General features: G+C 43.7%; 4 protein-coding genes across 5 annotated transcripts; 2 read left to right on the top strand and 2 right to left on the bottom strand.

Annotated features, from left to right (window-relative positions):
* Nucleotides 1-1,901: 1,901 nt before the first annotated feature.
* LOC129600956 (atrial natriuretic peptide receptor 1-like) lies at nt 1,902-7,579 on the bottom strand (the record flags this gene model as incomplete). Its single annotated transcript, XM_055499644.1, has 14 exons — nt 6,848-7,579; nt 6,621-6,684; nt 5,636-5,940; nt 5,469-5,551; nt 5,296-5,376; nt 4,366-4,512; nt 4,227-4,277; nt 3,897-4,079; nt 3,679-3,814; nt 3,466-3,550; nt 3,086-3,149; nt 2,848-2,991; nt 2,610-2,780; nt 1,902-2,178 (listed from the first exon to the last, which is right to left on the bottom strand). Coding segments are annotated over exons 1-14 (2,119 nt in total), but the record flags the coding sequence as incomplete, so codon positions are not given.
* Nucleotides 7,580-8,573: 994 nt separating this feature from the next.
* LOC129600949 (uncharacterized) lies at nt 8,574-10,777 on the top strand. The gene is made up of 2 exons (XM_055499633.1): nt 8,574-10,138; nt 10,254-10,777. The coding sequence occupies exons 1-2, from the start codon at nt 9,770-9,772 to the stop codon at nt 10,425-10,427; spliced, it is 543 nt and encodes a 180-aa protein (XP_055355608.1). The 5' UTR covers nt 8,574-9,769; the 3' UTR covers nt 10,428-10,777.
* Nucleotides 10,778-11,031: 254 nt separating this feature from the next.
* LOC129600952 (uncharacterized) lies at nt 11,032-13,096 on the bottom strand. The gene is made up of 3 exons (XM_055499637.1): nt 12,201-13,096; nt 11,300-12,109; nt 11,032-11,240 (listed from the first exon to the last, which is right to left on the bottom strand). Exons 2-3 carry the CDS (start codon nt 11,987-11,989, stop codon nt 11,061-11,063), a joined length of 870 nt encoding a protein of 289 aa, XP_055355612.1. The 5' UTR covers nt 11,990-12,109; nt 12,201-13,096; the 3' UTR covers nt 11,032-11,060.
* A 1,409-nt stretch (nt 13,097-14,505) lies between these two features.
* On the top strand, nt 14,506-18,513 carry LOC129600945 (uncharacterized). 2 transcript variants are annotated; one of them, XM_055499628.1, is made up of 3 exons: nt 14,506-15,305; nt 16,892-17,650; nt 17,733-18,513. In XM_055499628.1, the coding sequence occupies exons 1-2, from the start codon at nt 15,278-15,280 to the stop codon at nt 17,515-17,517; spliced, it is 654 nt and encodes a 217-aa protein (XP_055355603.1). In that variant the 5' UTR covers nt 14,506-15,277; the 3' UTR covers nt 17,518-17,650; nt 17,733-18,513. The 2 variants fall into 2 exon arrangements, with proteins under 2 accessions (XP_055355603.1, XP_055355602.1); XM_055499627.1 differs by having other exon boundaries at nt 16,848-17,650; nt 17,733-18,508.
* Nucleotides 18,514-25,825: the final 7,312 nt, after the last annotated feature.

The following is a 25,825-nucleotide window of genomic DNA, read 5'->3' as shown; positions in this document are numbered from 1 at the left end:
TTGCTCGAACATATTTCGTTTTTCGCAATTTTACAGCAATCTTTCTCGATTTGACTATATTTTTCCCATTTTTTAAGAGTGTTTCCCAAAAGTGCTGCGATAGGTTGCTCGAAAGTATTTCTCGTTTTTTCGCAATTTTACAGCAATCTTTCTCGATTTTACTATATTTTCCCCATTTTTTAAGAGTGTTTCGCAAAAGTGCTGCGATAGGTTGCTCAAAATTATTTCTCGTATTTTTGCAATTTTGCAGCAATCTTTCCCGATTTGACTATATTTTTCCTATTTTTTAAGAGTGTTTCCCAAAAGTATTGCGCTGTGTTTCTCGAAAGTATTTCTCGTTTTTTCGCAATTTTACAGCAATCTTTCTCGATTTGACTATAATTTCCCCATTTTTTAAGAGTGTTTCCCAAAAGTACTGCGCTGTGTTTCTCGAAAGTATTTCTCGTTTTTTCGCAATTTTACAGCAATCTTTCTCGATTTGACTGCATTTTTCCCATTTTTTTAGAGTGATTCCCAAAAGTGCTGCGCTGGGTTGCTCGAACATATTTCTCGTTTTTTCTTATTTTACTGCAATCTTTTCCGATTTGACTGTATTTTTCCCATTTTTTTAGAGTATTTCCAAAAAGAGCTGCGCTGAGCTTCTCGAACATATTTCTCGTTTTTTCGCAATTTTACAGCAATCTTTCTCGATTTGACTGTATTTTTCCCATTTTTTTAGAGTATTTCCCGAAAATGCTGCGCTGATCTCCTCGAACATATTTCTCGTTTTTTCGCATTTTACTGCAATCTTTTCCGATTTGACTGTATTTTTCCCATTTTTTTAGAGTATTTCCAAACAGAGCTGCGCTGAGCTTCTCGAACATATTTCTCGTTTTTTCGCAATTTTACAGCCATCTTTCTCGATTTGACTGTATTTTTCCCATTTTTTCAGAGTATTTCCCGAAAATGCTGCGCTGATCTCCTCGAACATATTTCTCGTTTTTTCGCAATTTACTGCAATCTTTCTCGATTTGACTGCATTTTTCCCATTTTTTTAAAGTGTTTCCCAAAAGTGCTGCGCTGGGTTGCTCGAACATATTTCTCGTTTTTTCGCATTTTACTGCAATCTTTCCCGATTTGACTGTATTTTTCCCGTTTTTTTAGAAGTGTTTCCCAAAATTGCTGCGCTAGGTTTCCCGAACATATTTCTCGTTTTTTTGGCTTTTTACTGCAATCTTTCCCGATTAGACTATATTTTTCCCATTTTTCTAAAGTGTTTCCCAAAAGTGCTGCGCTGTGTTTCTCGAGGACAAAAATTTTATTTTCGTCTCTTCTTCACCGTTTTTAGGTAAATCCATAACGCTGAATTCGAATTTGATGATAAAAAATTGATATAAGCAGTGTGGAAGAACTTTTTGTTCAGAAAGGTGTCGATAATCGATGTCACATCAATTGTGTGAATCCTTGTTTGTTTTACGTAAATCTTTTTATCCGTAGCTCATGTTATATTTTAATTATCAAATTCGAATACAGCGTTATGGATTTACCTAGAAACAATGGAAAAGAGACGAAAATAAAATTTTCGTCTCTGATCCCATTGCTACCGTCCATGATACTGTGGGGGCCCAAGGGGGCTGGCAGTCAGATTTTTTTTGTTCCGGAAAATATTTTAAAAAATACTTTCTAGATCAGAAAAATTCGCTGATCATTAATACGTGGTCAGATTTGGCTTAAAAAAATAGTACATGGTCGAGGGGGGTCTCGAATAGCCCAAGTTTTGTTCGTACTATGGCGGTTTGTCAGCTCGAGAATGGCTCCCAGCGTGGTCCGCGATGCGCTTGTACATAAACTCTGCCCGAAACATCAAAATTATTAATCTAGTTTCATCAACATTGGTTCCTCACGACGGTTCGTGCACTGACCTCGTGATTCAAACGGTTCCTCTTGGATAACGATCTGGTACAAAATAAGCCCAGTTGCCAACATGTCGCTTTTCTGTCCGTCTTCGTGAGCTGTAGTTTTGTTCGTACTATGGCGGTTTGTCAGCTCGAGAATGGCACTGTTTCGTGTTAAGGCGGTCTCAATTTGCGTATGACCAGTTTTTCCAATTTTCAGGCTAAAATGCCGATTCAGTAAGCAGCAGTGAAGGCTAAGAAATCCGTGAAACTTTACAGCAGACCGGTGTATTGCTTGTAAACCCTGGTAAAATAAAAAGCTGAAACACTTATAATAAAGGTAACTACAGAAATGTGCAGCAGACAAGCCCGGTAATTCCTTGCGTAAAGGTACCGAGAAAATTACAAATCCATGGGTAAAGTTAAGTTGCATACATATTTGAAAAATAAGTTGATGTTGAAAATAAACGAGAAGTACTTAATAAGAAGATGATATAATCATACAAACGCATTAACTGTGTTGAATTTGTTACTTCGATAACTCTAGTGTACTGGCCACCATATTGACCGTCAGAAACGCGCTTGTTGTGTACCTACTGTACCTTGAACGCCTTTTCGTAAGAAATTAATCACCAGATTTTTTTATTGACTATGGGAAGATGTATGTGGACGATAAGGCGGATAAGCTGCTCCAATAAAAACCAGCAGACGGCTGTCTGGTCCAGATCTCCTTACCTTAAGGAGGTCGAGCAAGAACGACGTTTGCAAATCAAACTCCAACATGGTCCTGGCCATCAGTTCGCCTACCGAGCCACGCGGGCAGTACTCTGACACCATCAGCACGGACTTCTCAAGAAAACATAATCCAGCGAAGCGGCAGACGTTATCGTGGTCAATATCCAGTATCTATTATGCAATAAAAAATGCGTACTGAGGAAACTCCTGCAGAGGAAACACTGCTACCGGCTGTTACCGTTTTTAGCAATGGCAGCAGATGGTTGTTTAGTTGTGGGAAAGTAGTTTCAACAGCGGATGCGGTGGCGGCAGACACCGGCTTGATCCACACCGTTTGGTTGCGCTTAAGATATATCCATACGCGATTGCTCTTATCCTCCAACTAAATCCAAAAACGGTTTGATCTTCTGTGATGCACAATTACTGTAATAAAATGTTTGGACAGATTTTTCTGTCCAAACTGTACTCGATCGTACCGGTTGCAGCTGCTCGGATCGGATCCGCCACGCCTCGGAAGTGAAGGCGTTCCGCGTGGCACGTCTGCAGTTATTAAACATGTCTATTAATTAATATTATTTTTTCGTTAATTATTATTACTATTTATTATTATTGTTACTACGGTAGTCAGTAGTCAAGTACACTAAAAACAGAATCTGATATTGGTTTTTAAGGGAAGCGCGCCGGTACAAGGGAGATTTGCGTACCTGTGCGCAAACTTTCGCTGGAGACGAACTCGAGAGTATTCGTATATGTAGAGTAATTTGGTACTATGTACCGGAATACTTCCCTTGATTGCGAAGCGTGGTATGAAACCTTAAATCGGTGTGGACAGGGACAGATTGCAGTTATCACATACCTCACAAAAACCGCGGCAACAAAGATGAAGAACACGGTGGCGGCGATCGTACCCACGCTAGCGCCAATTATGGTTTCCATTGTTCCTGTCAAATGTGTCTACATCACGGTTCATAATATAAGCCAGTCTACTCACGTTCTACTTTTTACCGCCAAGCCTTGGGTACGGTAGGCTGATTAGATCCTCATGAGGCTGTTCAACTACTTTATGCACCTTTCGGATGACAATTCGGGGCGTCTCCGCGAAACCCGCATCGCGGTTCATTGGGTGGCGGCCACGGAATTAACCACTGCGGTTCCTCCCCCGCTTCCACCAGCGTAAACTCGGGAACTTTTAGGACATAGAGCGCCTACGCACAATTTTTCTTCGGCTGTTAAGTTATTAGGATCTACTCGAAGATGGCGAAAAAATTAATATTATTTTGTACTTACTCGCACACGCGACGTATTCCAGTCCAGCTGGTTCAGGTTTATCGCCGGCAGGCGCTCTCCAACCTCATCAATGCACACGTCTCCGACGTCGGTCGTGAAAGTGCGATTCATAAACTGCTTGGCGAATTGCCTCCCAGACGACCACACCTCTTGATTCCCGGTCGAACGCAATTGTTCCATTACCTATGTTAATTTTATCTTCTTGCACGTACAGTGTCTGCATGTTGCGTATCCAGTTTAAATGCCAGTGACAGAATATGACGCACGCCTGATTTTGAGCTGGTTTGCTTACTTAATTACTTTTGCTTCGTCCTATATATATAGCGCTACCTGTGCGAGAACCATCATCGTCGCATACGTGGCTGCCGGATGCGGGGTCACCTGAAGGAAAACATAGCATCGAGCTGATTGCGTCCGTAATTTAAACAGTTAATTGCGATGATTATGTTCTGCTACACAACATCCTCACCAGTTCGAAAGGCTTGTAAGTGTAATTGTACAGTTCCTTGGATCCGTCAATCATTTGCTGGGTGAAATTTCCTGATCTGTTGGTTCTCCCGTACACCGCTTCGTTGAGTTCCATCAGCAGAACAGAACGGTAAGCTTGCCTAACAATCTGTAGTTCCAGTTTTTTAAGGGTATGTACAGTAATATCAAGAATGTACAAAGCGGGACTTCACCGGTCTACATATTATAAAGTACCCGGACAAGGCTTATTTTTAAGTATTTTTTGGTTTGATAATTATGTTTACTCGTTTAAAAGTTTAATTCAAAAGCTACCAGGCTGCGCGCAGCACGATCAAGAGCAGTGCCTATAAGCTTAATGCAATAACGAATCATCAGCACGTAGCATTTTGACATTTACAAATACTTGGATGTGTCCCATAATTCGGTCACTTTCAGTTTAGGATTTCATATTTCGGTCAACTGGTGTCAAAATTTTCAGACAAAAACAAAAATAGCCGAAATAAATAGCTTTCACAGTAAAAACTTCCCTGATGAATTTCAAAGCATGAATCCACAAAAAACTTCAATAAAAGGAAGAACAGGAACTGGACCGGGTGCAACCGTGCAAGGTCTTGCAACCGCATTTACGAACATCAGAACTTCAAAATTCAAACCTTTTTAATTTTGTTTTGATGACTGCAGACCAGAGAGAAACACATAAAAAAATGCGTTGTGCGATCAGCAGCTATTCATGTATTGCGCCACTTGGGGGTTGGTGTAAGCGTGTAAGTGACCGGTGACCGAAATATGAAACCGTATACTTAAAGCGACCGAAATATGAGACACATCCAAGTACAACAGAAGCGGTATTACCTGGCAGAATACATGTAATTGACCCTTTACAACATTTCACTTACAAACCTGGGGAAAACGATGTCTGCTGCATTCTTACCTCATCGTCACTGTCACCCTTGTTCCATGAATAGTAACCGGGTGCCGAGCTTTTTCTAAATCCCGCCATAGGTATGTACACCTAAAAAAGCACATTAATTTAACGATATTTGCGGGATTTAAAAAATACCTAAGTAGCTATCATGTATGCTGTGCTTAGTAGTAAGTGCTTACATGTTCCCCATTGGTCATGATAAGATTTGCAGCCGCCAAAAGCAATCGTCGAAATTCATTGTAATCTCCAAAATAAAAGTACACTGCAACCAGAGAACAAAAATGCGTCTCACCCATAATAACAGTACACAGTATATAATATCAAATACTGATACGCGCACAATAACCTCGAGCTCGATCGTTCATGCGGCGAAGAACATCCATGCGATCGGCAACGGTCGCAGTCTTTGAGCTGTAGAATTCCTGATAAACTTGCCTGCCATTTGTGATTAAAATCTTAGCCGATTCGCTGGCAAACTCCGGATAACCACCGGCATTGGCCCCGGTGTCGCATATTACACCCACGGACGTCCAACGGAACCTTTTCACGACACTCAGCACCATAGTCAGATAAATTTGGAACGAATTGCACGTTGTTCCGATCCACGTGGGTGTCAGTGTTTTCTTACGGAGATTCGGGCTAGTAGCGACACTACGGGTAGTAAGAACATGTCAGATGCGCATGGTACGAGCAAATCACATGGCGTGCAGAATTTGAGAACGATATACAGCTATTGTAGGTCGATAATGATTATATTGCGCATTATGGTACTTAATCTGCCCATCGCTCGTAGCTTCGATTCCCAAATACTCGTAAGTTGGGAAATGTTTATCTCAGAAAGCTGAAGAAAATCAGTACAAACATTTTAAACTATAGTACATTTTAATTTTCAAATCGCGACATTACAGTCATAGTTCCATTAACTACGGCCATCAGTGCACAGTTAAGAATTAAAAAAACAACCAAAATCAGCATTATCAACCAGTTTGTTCTTTCCCGGTAAAGTTCCCAAAACAGCCGCAGCGTTTCCTTTAATAATTGCGAGGCTAATACGCTGCTTCAAAAACGCCGTGGATCGGCCTTCTCCAGTTCTCTCCCTGATCTTTCGTCCGAAAAAACATTTTAAACGTAAACAAAAATATTCCAGTACTTTGGTAAGGCATCTCCGTTAAATATCGCGGTTTGGCTAATGCACTCTGCAGTTGGATAATAATAATAAGAATAATAATAACTATTATGAATTAGGTCGCTGTACACGTCAATACGGTGCCCACAAGGCCGTCATGTCTGTCTGTAGACTAACAGCGGTCATCCACATTTTCCTTACGCACGTAGTTATTATCAGCTTGTCCAATTGCGTCGCGAAGGGCACAATTTCCGGAATTTCGGCACATCCTAAGAGAAATGGGAACTGCTATTTCCAAGCATTATTTCAATAGTGTGGAGAAAAGTTATATAGTATGCTGGTGCACGGCAGTAATCATAAGTATCATGAATCAGTACCAAATTAAGTACTAGCATCCGACCCGAAGAAAAGATACCTGAAGCCACCACTCACCGGTAAATAGCATTACACTGGCCGAACATTTATCACGGTGTGGCTCAGGGGTCAGCGTCCCTGTATTTTGGAGATGCTCAGCGGTAAGATCAACGACATCGTAGGCGAAGGTACTACAGTCGCGGTACTTCTCATCGGCAATGATCGTATGCGTGACGTTCAGGCGGGGATACGACTGCCGAATGCCTTCCAAGGCCAGGCGATACGCTGGCCCGACGTACGTCATGGATCCCAACATCACCGGATACAGAAATGACAGCGTGATGATTTCCAAGTTAACCCGACTACACACTGCTGTGGAATTGAACAGGGGCTGCGAGAGATTCATTGTGGCGCATCAGCAGCATAAGGAATTTAGAGAGTAGTGATTCTCGAGATGACTGAAGTCACCAGGTTTTATATGCAGTCGGGAGTTCCCCATCTCTGCGTGATACGAACCTTAAAGAAATGCATACTGCAGGGCATTTCCGCAATAAATTATGCCGAACTCCGGAACAATGACGTGGATCTTGCCTGCTTTTTCTGTGACTTCCAGATATATCAAAACGGCCGTCTGTTGAGAAATAAAATGCCATGACGGGCCGTCAACGCTTTCAGATGAATCCGCAGTCAGTATAAGTGCGAGCTGATACGTGATATCTCTTATTCCTTCTTTCGCCAGCTAGGAAGATTTGGGATTATTATGAGCTCGTGATTACATCTCGCGGCCGCCGTAATTACTGACATGACAGGGCAAACACATCCATTTAAATCTGCCCTTGTGAACTCAAATCTTGAAGATGACAGCCGTAGTATCTATACAAGGATTAGTAATAAAACGTATACCGCTGTATCGAGTACTCTGTCTCACTTACAATTATAACTCCATTTGGCTCGGCAATTACTGATTCAATTAACATGGTTCCGGAACTCCTTGGCGCGAATTTTGTTAGTACGAGTGTATGTTGAAAACAGTGTTAAACATTTGTCTTAGAAGCTGTATTAAAAATTGTACATTTGTGTAAAACATTTCTTCCATTTTTACGGGCAATGTTTTGCTCATCTAATTTAAGTCAACTGATTATTTATAACGACCTCCAGCCGTTCCAGACGAAAGTGCTCAACTAAAACTTTTGCGCTGGCAATGCAAAAGTTGATTTTCGAGAATCTCAAAATAAGTCTCCGCATCTCCGAATAAACCGACACTATAAAGCAGACAAGAACCGTATTCGCTGCCGCGTTTCTTTTGGTCCACGGTTGCTTTCATAATCGCTTATTGCGCGACAACAGCTCCTTGCCAGAAGAGAAGTTACGAGTACTATCCTAAGTGAATGTTATCTTCTGCTTGCAAAGACGAAACAGATTTGTTTACTTTTAACATATTTCCGTCACACCTGTTTCTCTTGAAATGTTTTCTTTTACAGTTGAATCTGATATATTTACTGTACGAGCGTTATGACAAAATTAATATCCAGTATATTTTTTAATTAATATATATCTAGTTCAATAGTACAGCTGAAAGCTTACTATGATAAGACGTAATTCTAAAGACATAATTCTGCTATGATAATTCAGTAATTACCATGCATCGTACCATTATCCACAGCATGCCTTAATCAGTTATGACTTAAGCTCGTTGATAGTTGCTGTTTATGTGGTGTCTTATCTTGGCAGCACTTTGCACCATAAAATGGTACTTAGCAAGACTGCTTTTACAGCTGCCTGTTACCGCGCTCTAAAACTAACTGCATTTATCGTCAGAAGGGAAAGCTGAGTTACCGTGGATGCCGCCCGACGTGAAGAGCGATAGACTACCTGATTATCCCAGAGCAACCAATGTATTTCTACGAAATCAGCGGACGGACATTGTTACCATGGAATTCAGTGAATGTGTTGGTAAATGCGAATGAACCACTGCAACACGGGAACGTCATCAACGTTGCCTACAACGGTTTGATCATTGACGTCTACTGTACCGGACAGCGCTCCGTGTTCGTGGAATTCGGGAAGGTGTTCGGCTCGTTTTCCAACGAGGAAGACTGGGACAACAGGTCCCGCCCATTGCATAACGGCGCTGACAAGCCACCCCTGCAAGCACTGCTCAGGGAACGCCCGGATGGTCCATGGGCGTGGCATTCCGCTACTCTGCTAATGCCGATGTCCGAGTTCGAGCATGCCGATGATTTCTTCTTCGTGGAAGTGCGTTTGGGTGGAGCAACGGTTCGCGAACTGGTTCTTTCCAGCCAGTTGCGGTATCAACCATCGGACGAAGACATGCAACGGCGACTCAGTAAGCTCGGCGATTTTGTCACACGTTCCGTTGCGCTGCCGGCCGGGTACTAGCAGTGTATCACGCCGGCCCTTTCAGCAGCGTTTTCCCAAGAAATCCACGAGCATTTTGAGGCAAAACCTCTCAGCGTTCTCAGCGATCGCATTATATATCTGCAGCGCCACAACGCCGAAGCAGTCGTGACTGATGAATTAGCGCAACGTTTTGAAAGAGCAAAGGATTTTGCGGAAGAATATGTGCAATGCGGCGTCAACTATCGGCGCAGCTGGCATCCACCGCTCACCGAAGGCTCCGAAACTAAACGCAAAACGCCAGCTGCAACAAGCGGACAAGGGATTCCGATGCCGCGAGAGCTTTTGGCAGAGATCTTCCAGTCACTGGACACCATCAGTCGTCTGCGGTGCCGACGCACCTGTTACGCATGAGAGGCGATCCTTACGTCACCCGAAGTATACAGCAAGGTGCGGGTGTCGTTCGACCACCGCGTCTTTAAATCGCAATGGTTAAGCGAGGATTTAGCGTATTACGCAGTATACAGCTGCGTCCTCAAGCATTTTACACCGGCCACGCGCACCATATCCTTCGTCGACTACGACAAGGACTGGCCGAGTACTTGGGATTGGGGTGGCGGTGTGATTAGCTGCGTGCGGCAAATGCTGGCCGATTCTGGTCGGCGCATTCAGCGAATGATTTTCTGTCAGCGTCGCATTAGCACCGGAAAGAGCGTGGCCACAACATTCGCAGATATTGCGGAAGCTTACCGCGAACTGGCATCGTCTTGTGACAAGGTTATCTATAAAGATGTCACGTTGGAGGACCAGTTCGTGCAGTCGTGTGTTCCGCACGCTGTTTTCGCTCTGAGCGCGTTTAATGTGACACAACTTTGGAATGTGTTTGAAGCGCATCTGGATGCTGGAGCGCCAGATCTGGCGGTTCTGAAAGAGTGGATAACGCGTGCGAGCGCGGGTGAGTGGAGACGCGCGGAACTTACGCGGCTAGACCAAGGCAGCACCACGATCCAGGTGACATGACTGTTTAATCACTCTTCTTGCCGGCTGTGTGCGCTAATTTTTCAGATCGCACTTCTTTGGTTTCCGATACTTGTTCTAACCGCTTGTTTTTTTTCGTGTTGCTCAGATTTTGCTCAACTGCCAAAGCGCTGATCCCCGTCCAACGACCAATTATCGCGGCTGTTGGTGGACGGTAGATGAATTGTTGAGCGTCGATGTGAATCAACTGAGCCGTTTAACTTTGGCGGTATTTGCAGCAAAAAATGGAAACCCAAAGACTGCTACTTATTGCCCATCATAAGCCGTAACGATGAATTTTTACAGCACTCTGCCGCGTTTCTGCTGCAACCGGCGAACGTTGAGCACTGCCGCGTTAACTGCGGCGATGGCCCTAAGGATTATAAACCTGTTGTACTCTATGCCGAATTGTTACAGAAGACATTTGTAGAGCGCTGTTGATTCCAGCGGGATCTTAGAAGATTTGCGTTGATTCACACGGCTAAGGATGCCAAAATAAAGCGAACCGTGTTGGCTCTTTGTTTTTGGGTTTCCCAGATGTTGGCCATGTAAAAAGTGTACCGTTTAATCACCGGTACCTGCCTTTAATTGATAATTGGTGATGCTGGAACGGATAAATTCGGTTATGATCTGTAACGCACGCAAACATTGCGCCACAACGGTATCGCTGCAAGTTCACACCCCAATAAATCCTTACCTCAAAGATCCGCATCAATGAAACTGCTCAGAAACGTACCGTCTTGAAAATTATTTGCACTGAATCCGTTTCTCGCTTGTTGCAAAAAAGGCATGAAATATTATAGATAGAAAGTCACTTTTACGCTTAACGTGCCTAACATCCGAATCCGAAACAGCTTAACTTAAAAACGCAACTTGGCTGTAAAAGCATTTCAATAAATCGCTTTCTTATTCTTCGTCACATCTTGCGCTGGTTTACAGAGAATGTTCCGCTCCACTTAAGCATGTAAAATGACAAAGCATACAAACATAATCGATTTAATTTTCCAGTTTCTAAGCTGTCCAGATTGTCTAGGGTCCACTTTCGGTTAAAACAGATTGAAGGACGCGGATCGCAGCATTGGCACGCTTCCAAAATCTGCGATATAATTTTCATTGCAACGCGAATGTGCTGTAATAAAAAACCCCGCACGCTACCTGAATGATCGGAACGCAATTTTTGGCGGATTTCGTTTTGATATGCTCTTCTATCCACTGTGCAATAATCTCCACTTCCAGCTGCTTTCCATAGTTCAGATGTTCTTCAAACAAGTCCCAAATTTGTATTGCATTAAGGGCCCGCAGACTGAAGCACGCATCGGGAATTCGGAACACGATGTCGTACTTATCGTGGCAGTAAGAAAGCGAACAACTTCTCCAGATTATCCGAGGGCACCACGGTGCCATTCTGGAATATGCTTGCGCCAGGTTGTTAAAGAAATCATGCAGAGTCCAGTGACGTCCAAAGACGGACGTGTTGCTGTCGAACAGCACCACTCGATCCAGGTGAGCGCCGGTGCGTTCCAGCAAATGCTGAATGCAGTTGACCGCTGTACCGGCGCTACTTTGGACTTCCTGTCCTCCTTTACTGTTCAAACCGAAAGTGATGATATCCCGCAAGAAGGTGCTATGCGTTGATGGTGTAAAATACTTGACGATGCACGCGAAAGCGCCATAATCGGAATTCGGAAAAATAATCAAGCTCTTGGGATGCATATGCACATGGATGGCACGGTACAGTTCTGCCGAGTTTAGAAGTTGCCCACAGAGGCAGATGCGTCGACATCGTTGCTGGTCGATGATGTCCAGAGACAAGAAAATCTCCTTTAGAATCTCTGTTGGGAGCATCAAACTGATCTTGTCATTAACCACTGCTTCCTCTCGGTTCGTCCCATTTACTGGTGTGTGGTGGGCTTCTCTTTCAGTGTCGCTGTGTATGCGACTGCGGAAGGATGAGAAAATGCTGCTCTACGCGAATAAAAATTAATTTTCCAAACGTCTTTATACTCTCCCTTGTTTTACGAAACATAAATGGGAGATTTTAATTTATAGAATTTACTTTTAACTTAGTTCTCTCTCAACATCCAGCGGATTGTCATCACACCGCTGCAGATAGGTCATCATCTCACCAACGACAGATACAATGCGCATTTTGTCACCCTGCATTGCACGGTGCATCCGCCTTGCCACCGCAGGCTCCAAAGTGGTCCAACATCCGTCAGGAAAGATTAACAACCGTATTACGAAATGGCCTGGATGAAGTATTCTGAGCTGACGTGCTTCTGCCGAAAGCGGCAAACGCATTTGTTTGCAGTAGTTTGCGGATACTCTGTTTTGCTAGCTTCACCTCGACCAGAGCGCGAGTCGGTAAAGCCAAGATGCACTTAAGCAACTTAGCGGGATACCATTTCCATGGATGATTAGGCTTATCGCGGAGCAGCACCTCCACACTAGGATGACTGTTACCTGCTAGCGCAGTGACTATTTCATGGCTCTGCCGCGTCCACAATTCGTTAATCGTCTTATCGGAACTGTCCAGGACGTTCCCGTATTCAATGGACACAAACCGTTGTCCTGGGCATCTGAAATCCACGATAAGGCGTTGCGAGCCGCCATCGATATCTTCCAGGCCGATAAGGTAGCCGTGCTGCAGTATTCCATTCACTTCCACGTCCACACTATTCCACGTGTGCACTGATCGAATCCTATTTTCGTACAGATACATACTGCAATGACACAAGTGTGCAGTGATTTAAAAGCGAAAGTCCTCCCGTGATCGCTACGGCAGATGTTCCGACCTCCACGCTAAAATCAAAAGGTGTATGCGAGCTAGTACCGTGATATCTGGTTCTAAGAAAACCTGCAGAACAACCACAACACGGGAATAATAACGAAAACCGTTGGTTAGTCCAGAATTTGCCAACGAGCGCTGTGGAAAGCTAAGCAGTCTCTGGAGCCGGCAAAAGAAAGCCAGCGGTAGTAAGAGCTGCTGCATTACAGTATACGTTTGCATACAGCAATCACACCGGCAATATGCAGTGGTGCTTGCTGTTTATTTGCTGCTTAGTCATGTGCGCTGATAACACAATAAGCCCAATCGAGTCTGCGATATTCACCGATCAAGAAATCAAAAGATAAGTAAATAAAAAGCAAACAAGGCATTGTGCTTGCACGACGTATCATCAGAATTCGACTTTCTTGTTATAAGAGATGGAAACCGGGTCTGAGACCGGGACGCTAGATGGAATACCACCAAGGAGATCACAACTTCCTTCCGTGGTGGCATTGCTGCCTGAGCCAAACATTTTACACACAAGCTTGCGGGTCGTGCTCTCGTAGCCTGAATTCAGAATGGTCACTGCGGTGTATGACATTGTACCTATCTGTACTGCAGTGGCCTGTTTAATGTTGAGTACTGTATTGTATTACCAGCAACAGATGTACTGTGCAAGCCGAGCACGGATGAATTATTATTATAGGCTCACGATTAGTGGTAAATTTAATTCGTGTGAACTTTCACATGCACTGTAATGGAGCTGGGTCTGAGTGAAAACATTGTATCAAATTCAGCGAGAGCACTTGAAACATTAGAGTAATCATTTATAAAATTTGGCCTGTTAAAAGGACTTTCGGTGTTACGTTTACGGTTTACGATTACTTGTGCTAGGTTTCTGCGCTTGTTTCTATTTTAGAGATACTCGGGTTGATGTATTTGATACTGATAGAAACAGGCGTTGAAATTCTTAATTCAGCTTGTAACTTTAGGTTAGGGACGTGTTCTCTAAACAATAACCGAAGCACAGTTGTCGTAATTACTGTGTAGTACTGTTGTTACTGACATTTTGCAGCGCATTTTGCAGTGGAGTCGAAGTCAAAACTTGAACGCGGGCCATTTCCTTCTGATCTTCATACAATAATTATTATGATATGTTCACTGTATGGTTTACAGAGTGGCTGCCCAAGCGCATTCGAACTACTGCATCTGGCGATCGACTGCACCATTATCTTTACGATTCGTCGATGATCCATTGCTTGCAACAAACGAACAATGGTTATATTCTGGAGAATATAACCCCTGGTTATATTCTGATATGGTTATGTTCTGGAGAAACAGCACTTCGCTGTCGAGTCGTACCGTACTGTAACGACAACGCTTCACCAATTTTGAAAACTTGGTACAGCTATGCAACAAAGCTACAAGTGCTCACCCCTCATTAGGTATACATGTGATAACCAACAAAGCGTTTGGTTATTTATCATATCTACTGTATGGAAAGGATAACAAGCACGATATGAGGCGAGTAATCTACGAGTACATAGCACAAGCAATATTTAAGATATCTGATTGCTCGTTAGCCCGCAGCGAGTGTATTTGCTACCAGTCGTTTAGTCCATGGTCCTTGTTGAGGGCTGCTGTCATCCGCACCTGTAAAACATTTATTGTGTATCGGTATTTCTCGACATTTACATTACTCGTCGCAGGAGGGCGTCATAAGTGGTTTGTGTCCCAGTTCTAAAGTGAGATGCATTTCTTCGAAACCAGTAAGCGAAAAGTGAAAGCATGGAATTCAGTGGATGTACTGGTGAAAGAGCACGGACCACTGCAGCATGGCAGCGTTATTGACGTCGCGGAGAACGGCCTGCTTATTGATTTCTACTTTACTGCACAGCGTGCGGTGCTGGTGGAATTCGGGAAGGTCTTTGGTTCGGAGTCCGATGAAGAAAGCTTCTCGCCGGATGCGAAGTCCCCCGCGCCATGGAGCGACAGATACTGCCCACCACCCGCGGGCGCTGACCAGCCGCCCGTGCAGGCGTTACTCCGGGCCCGCCCCGAGGGTCCGTGGGCGTGGTCTCCCGCTAAATTGCTCATGTTTGCGATCGAGCACTCATCGGAGTTGTTTTTCGTGGAAGTCCAGTTGGATGGATTTGTGCTTCGCGAACTGGTGCTTCGGGCGCAACTGCGGTATCAGCCATCCGAACAAGAGATGCACCGACGGGTTATCAAGCACCACGACTTTATCACGCGGTGCGTTAATTCGGCGACGGGCGCGGTTTTATCCCGAGACCTTAGCGAATATTTTAATGCCCGAAGCATAACCGCCCTCAGTGGATATACAGCGTACCTGCAGCGCCGCGATGAAAATCCAGTTGTTGCCGATCACTCGTACGTATCAATGAGTATGCGTTGGTATCCGTGTTAACTTGAGGCTCTACCATTTTCAACGTCTAAGCGGCAGACCGCCTGATTTAAAAGTATGCGCACCGAAATAGCTCTTTGGCTATTTTGCCGCCTACTACGCCAAAAAGAAAATTTTTTTCTGATACATGCTTTTTTCAATTTTATCGTTAAAGCTTAAAGAACAAGAAGCCGGGAAGCAATAAAACACCGATAAATCTATGAAAACTTTGAACAACAAAGAATAAAACCATAAGAAAAGTAAGTACTGTAAACATAAATTCGTAAGAAAAACACGCGAAACCGTAAAAAAACATAACAGAAGATTTAATGCAACATAAGAAACTCATAAAAATTCAAATAAGGAAAAATATATAAGAAAAATGTAAAATAACATTAAACACATAAGAAAAGATCAAAACCTAAAATCTCAGAAATTTCCGTAAATAACACACACAATCAATATGCAACATATATGTAATCAGCTGATGAAACAGTGTGGGTGCTGCAAAATAGCCCCGAGCTGTTTAACAGTATAACCGCAGGGTGCGGTGAAATAGTAGATTCTTATCGCAACACAAAATGGACTTACGATAGACGGTACGATATACGGTAGGCTCTTCTACGTCATCACGGCGTACCCTTACCGGACCGTTTGACGGTAGGATTGACGGTAGAAGGCTGAGATATCGTAATGCCTACCGTTGACATCTGCGATATAGCCACCACCTTTAGTGGCAGTGGCATGAAGCACAACGTGTGCAGCTGCCAAATCATGCAACTTTAAAATTGTTCTGGTAGATTTTAATTGTTCTTGATTCGTCAGAAAAGAATATCAGAAGAAAGATAAAATTCTAGGGAATTTTTTGATACCAAGCGAGTGCAGTTTATCTGAAAACGAACTATTCTGCAGCCATGTGAATTTAGCATGCAAAGCTTACGGAGCCGTTGGAGTACTCTGCCCGAGCTGTCATTATTTTGAACTCCATAGGGGCCTGTGTTAAAATTCAAATGTTTGTAGAATGATTCATGGGCTGTCAAGTCTGGATGTTTTAGTATCAAAAAATAGTTTAGAATTTTAGTTTTCATCAGGTTTTCAACAGAACGATTGCTATCATATGCCAAGACCTTAAAACTGATTTGAAACACAGCATGTTTCACCTCAGAGGCAGGATTGGACCCGGTATCGTTTATCGTCTGCGCGTTGCGATCACTCCAACTTCTCAACGGTACGGTCACGATACGGTGTCCCACCGTATCGTATACCGGACCGTATATCGCGACTGTTGGGCGATAATAATCTAGTCACCATCCTATTTCGCCGACCGTAGTGCGGCAAAATAGCCACTTCGTAAATCAATCATATCCAAAGCTCGACCATGGCCGTGTTGACTGCAGAAACAAGTTTCGAAGTTTCGAAGATCCAGGGTTGTTTCGAAGTTTACATTTGTTAATCCAGTTTTGTTGTATTTCTTCGGACCGATGTATTCGGGCGATGACCGGTTTCTTCGAGTACCATAATCTTTGCAGGCGAAAAGTTTTTCCAGAGCGAATCATGGCTCTGTGATGACTAGGAAAAGCGTCGTGGGATTCCCGCGATTCGGAAATCCAATACCAGGCCCCACCAAAAAGAAAAGGCCAGCTCGGCCCAGCTGCAGCTGACGGACGCGAAATTCCGCTGCCGCCCGAGCTGTTGGTGGAGATCTTTCAGTCACTGGACAGCGTCGATCGCCAGCGATACCGGCGTGTCTGCTACGCGTGGGAGCCCATTCTGATGTCAGCCACAATGTGCAGCGATGAGCGGGTTTCGTTCGACCACCGTGTTTACTCATCGCGCTGGCTGCGCGAGGATTTGGCGTATTACCCGGTGTACAACTGCGTCCTCAAGCATCTCACTCCGGCGACGCGCACCGTCTGCTGCCTGGACTACGACCACACGTGGTCGAGAACGCAAGACTGGGGTGCCGGCGTGATGGGCTGTGTACAACAAATGCTGGACAGTGCAGGCCGACGTATCCAGTCAATGATTTTTTGTCGACGTCGCATCGACACGCGCTACACCGGAAAAAGCTTGGAAGTTTATTTTAAAGAAATGGCCGACGGCTACCGCGCGCTGGCGTCGTGTTGTGACAAGATAATCTACAAAGATGTGGAGTTTCAGGAGAGCTCCTGCAGTCGCGCATTCCATACGGCGTCTTGACTTTAAATGGGCTGAATGTGACGCAACTGTGGGATATGTTTGAAAAGCATCTGGTGGAGGCTTCATCGGATGTGGCGGCCTTGGCGAGTGGATATCCCGTCTCGGGAATCAGCATACCCAAAGAATCGCCAAGGTTAGGTGACCGCGGTGAAATTGCGCGTTATTTAGGTTTTAAGCAGCAGTCACTGATTGCGTCACGTCTCCATGTTGTTTAGATTTTGCGCAACTACCAAAGCGCGGATCCCCGTCCAACGTCCAAGTATCGCGGTTGTCGGTGGACATCAATGGAAGTGTGGGGTGTGGATGTAAACCAATTAAGTCGTATGGCATTGACTGTATTGCAGGAAATGAGAATGGGTGGCTCTGTTACGACTTACGCGTATAATTGTTAGATAGGAAGAAATGCACTATGTGCGAGGATTTACAATAGCTTTAATGTTAAAGCGAAAGCTAATCCAAGCGAAAGCAAGAATGGAATAAATCAGTTAAGCCTAATGTAAAGTTAGAGAAGGATTCAGTGCACGTCTTTAGTTAAAAGTGATTCTGCAGACACCTGTTCCCCTTCCGAATGATAAGACACCATAAAATTTACATCCGAAAGTCTGAGAAAACTTTCGGATTTGAACTGTCACTATTATACCTTAGAGTTCCTGAACTTCTGGTGCAAAATAGTGGGGTGTAGTGGATGGTACATTAGTATCGCCGGTGCCGTGACAAAACTTGCACTTGGAATAAATTCAGAGCGGAGTAACGTGAATTGTTCGTGGGCTGGGTGACACATCCGGCGCAAGGTCCCGGAAAAACGGTTACCTTCTGGTTTTGCGGCAGTATATCCGGTAAATTTAATTCTTCCGGATTGTTCCGTCGTCCAGATCGGGTGTGGCTGCAGCAACATCATATCAGTGAACCCAAGAAACGGTTACGGGTACCGCTTCACTTAGGAAGAAAACCCAGGAGATCGAAAGGAAACTTTCATAAGAAAGAGCGAGGATCGTTGCACTTGTTTTCAGCGTTTTAGTTTGGAAATAACGCGTGGTATTAAAGTGCTTTATTCAAAACCATGTCTCATGTAGCTGGGACCGATTCATCATTAATTTTGACTGTATTGGATTAAGCAATACGCGGTTATGCAACTATTGCTAATATCGTAATCTGCGAAAATTTGGCGTTTGAGAACGAATCCCTGTATCTGCGTATTCCGAATTGCGCAACCGCTTTGAATACGAAAGGTGTCGCGCAAGTTTCGAAAATAGTTGAAAAGCCGATAGACCCAATCGCTCCCACAACTGCAGTAAAATTTCTCATACTTCAAGTAGCTTTGATTATGCAGCTTTCATGTTTTTTTTTTTATTTTGAGTGCACCGCTGAGCACCAAACGGCGCGCAGTTAGGAAAGAAACCTTTAAAATCTCTAGGAACGTGCCGATTCTGTCGTTGTGTAAGTGGCTCGACGGCCACAACCACAAATGCAAATCACACAATCACGCTTCTACACGAATGGAATGTTTGGCTTTTGGAGCAGTTTGTGTTGCTGTTTATCGTTTTATCAGAAATTAAAACAAGGCGATATCAGAAAGGTGGTGTGCTATCTTCGAGGAACAAAGATATCAACAAATGGTTTCACGCGCGCTGCATGAGCATCCTCAGCAATAGCCTGGTGTATTTGGTGCGCTCCGACGCAAAAGCCATTGTTCTAAAGAAATTAGTGAAGTGTTTTGAACGCGCCAAGACGGAAATTAATCATTATGTGAAGTGCGGCGACAGTTACAGATTCAGCTTGGATCCAACACAAAAAACCGAACGTAAAAAGCCAGTTGCAATAACCGGGCGTGGTATTCCGTTGCCACGCCTACTTCTGGTAAAGATCTTGTTGTCTCCTCAAGCACATCACACCACCGGTATCCAGCTGTCTCCTCAAGCACATCGCACCATCCACACGGACGATCTCCTTTCTGGATTACGGTTGTGAGTATTCGGAGAATCAAGACTGGGGCGCCGGTTGTGATTAACTGCGTTCAGAATGTGTTGGGCGGAGCAAGTCGGCGCATCGTGAGAATGGTTTTGCCGGCGTCATATTGATACGCGCCCATCTGAAAAAAGGTTGGTAAAAAATTTTAAAGATATGGCTTGACGTGTACTGGCGTCCCTTAGTACACATCGGTACTACTTTACTACTTCTACCTCTACTACTACGACTAAGGCTTTACTACAACTTCTACGCGAGTCATGACCGCGACTCCGAGTATCGACTTCTCAGAAATCTCCAGCAGAGAACTTTGACCGCGACTTGCCATTTCGACGTGACCGCGCTTCCATGACGTAGCACAACCTATTGTTCTAATGTAATAGCTGACCTCTTGTTCTCATTAGTCCACGTGTAGTGATGCAGCGGTGTGATTAGTCCACGTGTCCTTAGATGTCTCTTATTGGCTAGCGTTTAGATCCCTATTGTTCTCAGACCCGTACCTGCGCGTACGAAGAGCCGCACCTGCGAGTGCCCAGGGCTATATAAGGCGCTCGTCGCCCACACAAATGTCAAGAGTTGTAATCCCAACAAAAGTAGAGGCTTGTGCTCGATCTGATTAACTTCAGGCTTTTGCTCTGGTCTTCTCTTTCCGAGTGAGGCTGCTCAAACTGACCTCTGGGTGACCTTTCACCTATCGTCAGAGGTCATTTCTCTATCTCGTCGACGTGCATTATCATCTTCGGATAATCTCGTGGCGTAATAGGTTACCCACTTGATCCCACTAGCATCCGGTGACCTTTCGGTCTCTTCATCGTCTTCATGCCCTGTATTGCCAGGTTGATGGATATTTCTCTTATCGCTTCTGCTAACATCTACTGGGTAGCGTCGGACAGGTAACGTATACTTCTCCGTCGTGTGTGTGTGTTTCTCGTGTTTGCAGGACCCGGACCTCTTCTTCTTTTCCTTTCCTTCTTCTTCCAGAATAACCAGATCAACGTTATCTTCTACCATCATCCGTAACAGTTTGGGAAAGAGTCGCTCTATCCGATTGGACGTGGTCGGACAAGTGGAGATAATACTCCACTAATATGGCTAGGGCTTTCTATCACGTCATGGCTAAATGTTGTAGCGCTCTGGCGTCGTGTTGTGAGAAAGTTATCTATAAAGATGTGACGTTGCAGGACGAATTCTTACAGTCGCGTATTGCGTATTATGCTTTCCTTCTGAATGTTTTTAATGCAGCGCAACTTTGTGTGCCGATTATTAGTATCGGCAGGTATCCCGGCGAAGCTTGAGCCCCGCGGCACGTCCGAGCAATGTCCGGACGGATGCCTGGAAATGTGGCATGTGCTTAGCCTGGGACGTCACCTGCGTCGACACCGTCGCTTTGTCGCACAACAAGTCCACTTCAACAGCGGCGGGATCCGCCGCAGCCCAGGCCGAAGACAGGAAGACCAGACAATATGCGTACCTCGTCGGCAGATACATTTTCGCGGCGTTAGCTTTCGAAACATTCGGGCCTTGGGGAAAGTCGGCATCCGCTTTAGTGAAGGAAATCGAAAAGCAATTGCAGCAGCACACTGGTGAACCTCGATCACACGAATTCTTACGCCAGCGTCTATCGATCGAAATCCAGCGGGGCAACGCGGCGTAGCACCATGCCCATCCCTGTCAAACTTGGCAGGAAATTTTTGAGTGTCCATATCTGCCCATCGTCCAATTAATTTCCTGGCCGCTTAATGAACTTGGAGCTATGACCGGAAGGTCTGCTTAAGTATACTAGAAAAATGCACGTTTGGCGTGCATTGGCAGACCGGAGCGAGGTTAGTGTGACGAAACAAGTCCACTACGAAAAAATTGTCCAATAAAACATTTCTGTCGTTTATTTTTTATAAAGGGGTTGGTAAGTGTTGACAGTTACGGCTGAGGCAGTTATAATACTCGTACGGAGAAAAGTATCCCTCATGACGCAGGTAGAGCAACTGGTAAAATTTCGTTGGCTTTAAATGAAAAAGATGAAGCTAAAATTTTACATTCAACAATTGAGCCTTAAGGTGTGACAAATTAACAAACAAAATCATTTTTACAACGCTTTTTAAGGCTTTTTAAAAGTTGTTTGTCCGAAAACTCTATTGGCGCTAGAACGGTTAAGAGATATCGTTTAAGAGATAAGAGATAGTGGTCAAGAAGGAAGAAATAATAAGACGCCGACAGGACTTCTGTTTTGACATGTTACATACAGTGACTTACCAGGGCACAAAGGCATCCTCCAAATTCAAAAAAATTCTCATATTTTGTAAAATGGTAGTGCACTATCATAGATTGCTTAAAAAAATACTATCTGCTATCGTCAAGGGGGCGTGGCTATACAACAATTAAAAGTTTGCATACAATCACTGTGTAATGCAGTGCAGTACAGGTTATTCGTAATTACTATTTTAACTTTTTACTGCAGGCAGCACCGTGGACTTTTGTAGCCGTCGAGTAGTGATGTAAAAGAAGCCCACTTGGGGCGGCTCGTGCCATTCCTGCCTGTGTGCACATTTTCGAAAATTTGTTACGCAATACAGCACGTATTCAGATCTATTTATTAGTGGAAAAAAGTATTTTGCACAAATGATTGTTTACAACACAAATCGATGAAAATTTTTCGAAAATGTGTACTCATGCAGCATTGGTCCGAGACGCCGCAAGTTGGCTCCTTTTACATCATTTAATACTCGACGGCTGCAAAAGCACACAGTGATGCAGTAAAAACAAGTAACATACAGTAATATAATTACGAATAACCTGTACTGCACTTCGTTAATTACACAATGATTGTATGCAAACTTTTAACTGTTGAAGAGCTGACGATGGCAGATAAAAATATTTTTAAGCATACTATGATAGCACACTAACATTTTACAAAACATGAGAATTTTTTGAATTTGAAGGATGCCTAAGTGCCCTGGTTAAACGAAATCCCAGGGTTACTTCGGTTTCACAAGTGGACTGCAAAGATCGGGCAGTGGAGGTAGTGTTAGGGCTGATAAACTACTTGGTAGGAGAAGCCGCAAATTTCCCGAATATTGCATAAAAATTATGAACGCGCGACCTTTAGAGATAAAACGGTTTTGTGAAAATTATTTTATGAAGCGAATAATAACCACGGGTATAGAAGTGCAGTTATAAGTTTTGATCTTCCAACTGACAGAAGAAGAATCAAATCACCAAGGTTTTATCATGAAGCTCCTTGATATCGCAGATTATCACCAAAAGACTGGTATTTCAACCATGGTATCTTAGGAGACACCAAAAATCGCCAGTGGAGATCTTTTTGCCGTGGTCAGTGTTGCCGGTCACTCTTTTGTGCAAATACATGAGATGTATTTGCACATCAACAGTTCTTCGTTTCTTGCGTAACGAACAAAATTATTATTGCAAGAACTTCCGCCTAGGTCCGCACCAGAACAACACTTAACAATGACATCACGGCTGTTACCTGCGGTAACTATTTCCGTAACGAATTGACAGAATAAAGCGCTGCAGTACCGCTGTATGAATCCGCTGTAACCGTGCAGTCAGATGAGTTGCCTATAAGGTCATATACAACGCCTGCAGTGACGTCATAGCGGTCAGCTGCGTGGCATACTGAGTCACGCCGTAACGTCACGTGTTACTTTCGTAACGCAGGCCGTAACGGACAGAAATCAATGGCTGCAGTGTTCCTCTATAGGGCCATTACGGCATGGTGCCAACGATGACATCATTGCTGTCGGCTGCGATGACGTCATACTATTACTTCCGTAACGCAATTTCGTAACGAATTTCCGTAACGGACAGAAATCAACGAATGCATTGGTCTTGAATTAAGAGGACCTTCGCTTCGCTCCGGTCGATTATTGAAGAATTATCTGACGCTCAAGGGGCTGCAGGGCCACCAAGACCTTCGAGAACCCAAAATTTTTGATTTTGGTCATCTTTGGTCACTTGGTGTATGCTTCGGACATGTTGTATGTGAAGGTACAATTATTTGAATTGACCGTTTACAACTCCAGTGTGAAATAACTAATGAATACCAGTTGTGTGCTCATCGGACAGTTGTAGAAAAAAAGTCCGTCACCCTGCCATTTGACAGGGAGGGACGGGAATGAATTTACCACATTTTTTAAGGACGGCGTCTCCCTTTCCTCTTACGTGCCTTTCGAGCGCATGTCTGCATGATCTTTGTCCATTCATCCATTTTCTTCTGGAGTACAGACACCGTCGTACGATTGAGTTTACTGGCTTCAGCACCCACCACGTCCTCTCGCGTCCACCGACACCCGCGAAACTGGGAAGTCGGAGGGGGATCTGCGCATTGGTACGTTCGCAAAATGTGAAAAAAACAGCCGTACTACTCGCACTACAGCCGGTAGAAGCAGTCAGTGGCAGCCGCAAATGCCAATGGATATATTGTCATTCAACGTCTTATAACCCCCCTCATTCCGTTTTGCGGATCTGACTGACTTGACATCCGCTTTCCAATGGCCTCTACATCAGACGAAACACTTTCCAGATGCTTTTCAAACACATCCTAAAGTACTTTATTAACGCAAGCCAGTCAAACTCCAAATTTTGTTAACAAAAAAAAATGATTTACTGTATTATAACAGAAAAAGTTCTCTCAGATTATCCGTTAAATCAATGTTTCCAAGGACGGACAATCATCAAGCGCTGTTATGGTCAGGGAGATGACCAGTGGTCAATAAAAATAAAAATTGTAAAAAAGTGCATTTTTTGGTCAGGCATATGGTAAAAAGGTATAACATCCACTTTGTACGATATAAAGCACGATACAGAAGGAAATAAAATTATATAAGCACAACAAAATGAACATTAACAGGTAGGCCTACGATGTTTGCCACCTATATCGGCACTATAAAGCATCGTGTGCCTATATCTACGCCGTTGCCTGTTAGGGTTTGTATGAATTGTATCTATCTTCTACTTCGAAGTGGACAGACACTCAGTGGACAGACACTATAACCACAAGTTTAAACCACACTCCTGTTATGTTAATAATCCGATAAAGACTACCGGCAGCTGCCGGTACTGTTTGACCACACTCACAGTACAGGTACTTACGTCTTACTGTTATATCCATTGGCACGAAATAATTAAACCCCCACGGTCTTACTTCCGCCGCTTTATCTAAGCATTTCACTAAAGCTGCAACACCGGCCAACTGCAGAAACGCTGTATGAAAAGAAGAAAACGCTACGAAGCAAAGCTTCGCTTGATTCGGGTTCACATAGTCCAAACCGTACCATAGGTCACATCCCGGCGTATACAATTTATTCACTTCCTTGTTATAGTAAGGGTATTATAGACCAGATCTAGAGAACTGTGATGCTTATAACTGTGACACCACTCCGCTGTTAGTTAAGTATTATTTCTTGCGGTTTGGAATTTATTCAAAATTACTTATCCAAATTTTTCCCTACAAATCTTAGATTTTTCAATATTTTTTCGTTTGGTGACCATTGGTCATCTTTATGCATCGAGACACTAGGTGTTGTAGCAATTATTTTGCCAGATTTCTTAATATCTTACTTGATTGCATACTGATTTCACAAGATTTGATACGGAATTTATAGTTTTCATGTTACAGTAGGGGCCGTCAGTACCTTTCGTTCAAATGGTTGTGCTGCTCACTGCTATCGTCTTGTGATTTTTTATAAATTCTGGCGAGTTACCTGCCAAATGGCAGGATGCCCATCCCTGTCAGTTTGGCAGGCAACCACCGTGCTTGACCTATGGTCACAAAAATTCCCAAAAAACAATTTTTCTTAATTGAATTATTTTGTTAAGAATCACCAATTTTCAAATCGATATTCGCACTCGCTCTAGTACCTGACTATGGTGGGTTAAACGCTCGCTGACCCACGACATCAATTTTTTTTGGCTGCCATAGCGTTGTTGACAACTCTGAATTTACGAAAATTATTTTTCTCTTACTCTTATACGTACATATTCATTTCTCTGTGCTTCGTCGTGCTTCGTGCTTCGTTGGTGAGCCTGTTATTAAAATTTCTGATGGATTAGAGACAATTTAAAGTAAAAATGCATATCGCTGATACTCTACGCTGTATAATCTGCACCAACAAAGTCATAGGAAATACAGACATCGCCTATCAACAGTGTTTTTTCGTACGAATACATATCTTAATTTCCAATGCGCTGCTGCATTGCCGGCGATTATATAGTATACAGTATGCGATTATGCAGCGGCCACAATGTATTTACAAGCCGGTCCGGAGTTAGAGCACGATAGAGAACAGCGAACAATGTAAATTCATGGGTTACGCCAAACAACATA

This window comes from Paramacrobiotus metropolitanus, unplaced genomic scaffold, assembly GCF_019649055.1.
Source record: "Paramacrobiotus metropolitanus isolate TYO unplaced genomic scaffold, Prichtersi_v1.0 Parri_scaffold0000205, whole genome shotgun sequence".
NCBI classification, from domain to species: domain Eukaryota; kingdom Metazoa; phylum Tardigrada; class Eutardigrada; order Parachela; family Macrobiotidae; genus Paramacrobiotus; species Paramacrobiotus metropolitanus.
This window is presented reverse-complemented; position numbering and strand designations above follow the sequence as displayed.

Coding starts and splice junctions, on each gene's coding strand:
- LOC129600949 (XM_055499633.1), top strand. CDS start 9,770: ATGCTGGCCGATTCTGGTCGGCGCATTCAGCGAATGATTTTCTGTCAG. Junction 10,139..10,253: donor AAGGCAGCACCACGATCCAG/GTGACATGACTG, acceptor CGTGTTGCTCAG/ATTTTGCTCAACTGCCAAAG.
- LOC129600952 (XM_055499637.1), bottom strand. CDS start 11,989: ATGCTCCCAACAGAGATTCTAAAGGAGATTTTCTTGTCTCTGGACATC. Junction 11,241..11,299: donor ATTGCGTTCCGATCATTCAG/GTAGCGTGCGGG, acceptor ATTATATCGCAG/ATTTTGGAAGCGTGCCAATG.
- LOC129600945 (XM_055499627.1), top strand. CDS start 14,665: ATGCATTTCTTCGAAACCAGTAAGCGAAAAGTGAAAGCATGGAATTCA. Junction 15,306..16,847: donor CCAGTTGTTGCCGATCACTC/GTACGTATCAAT, acceptor TAATCTTTGCAG/GCGAAAAGTTTTTCCAGAGC.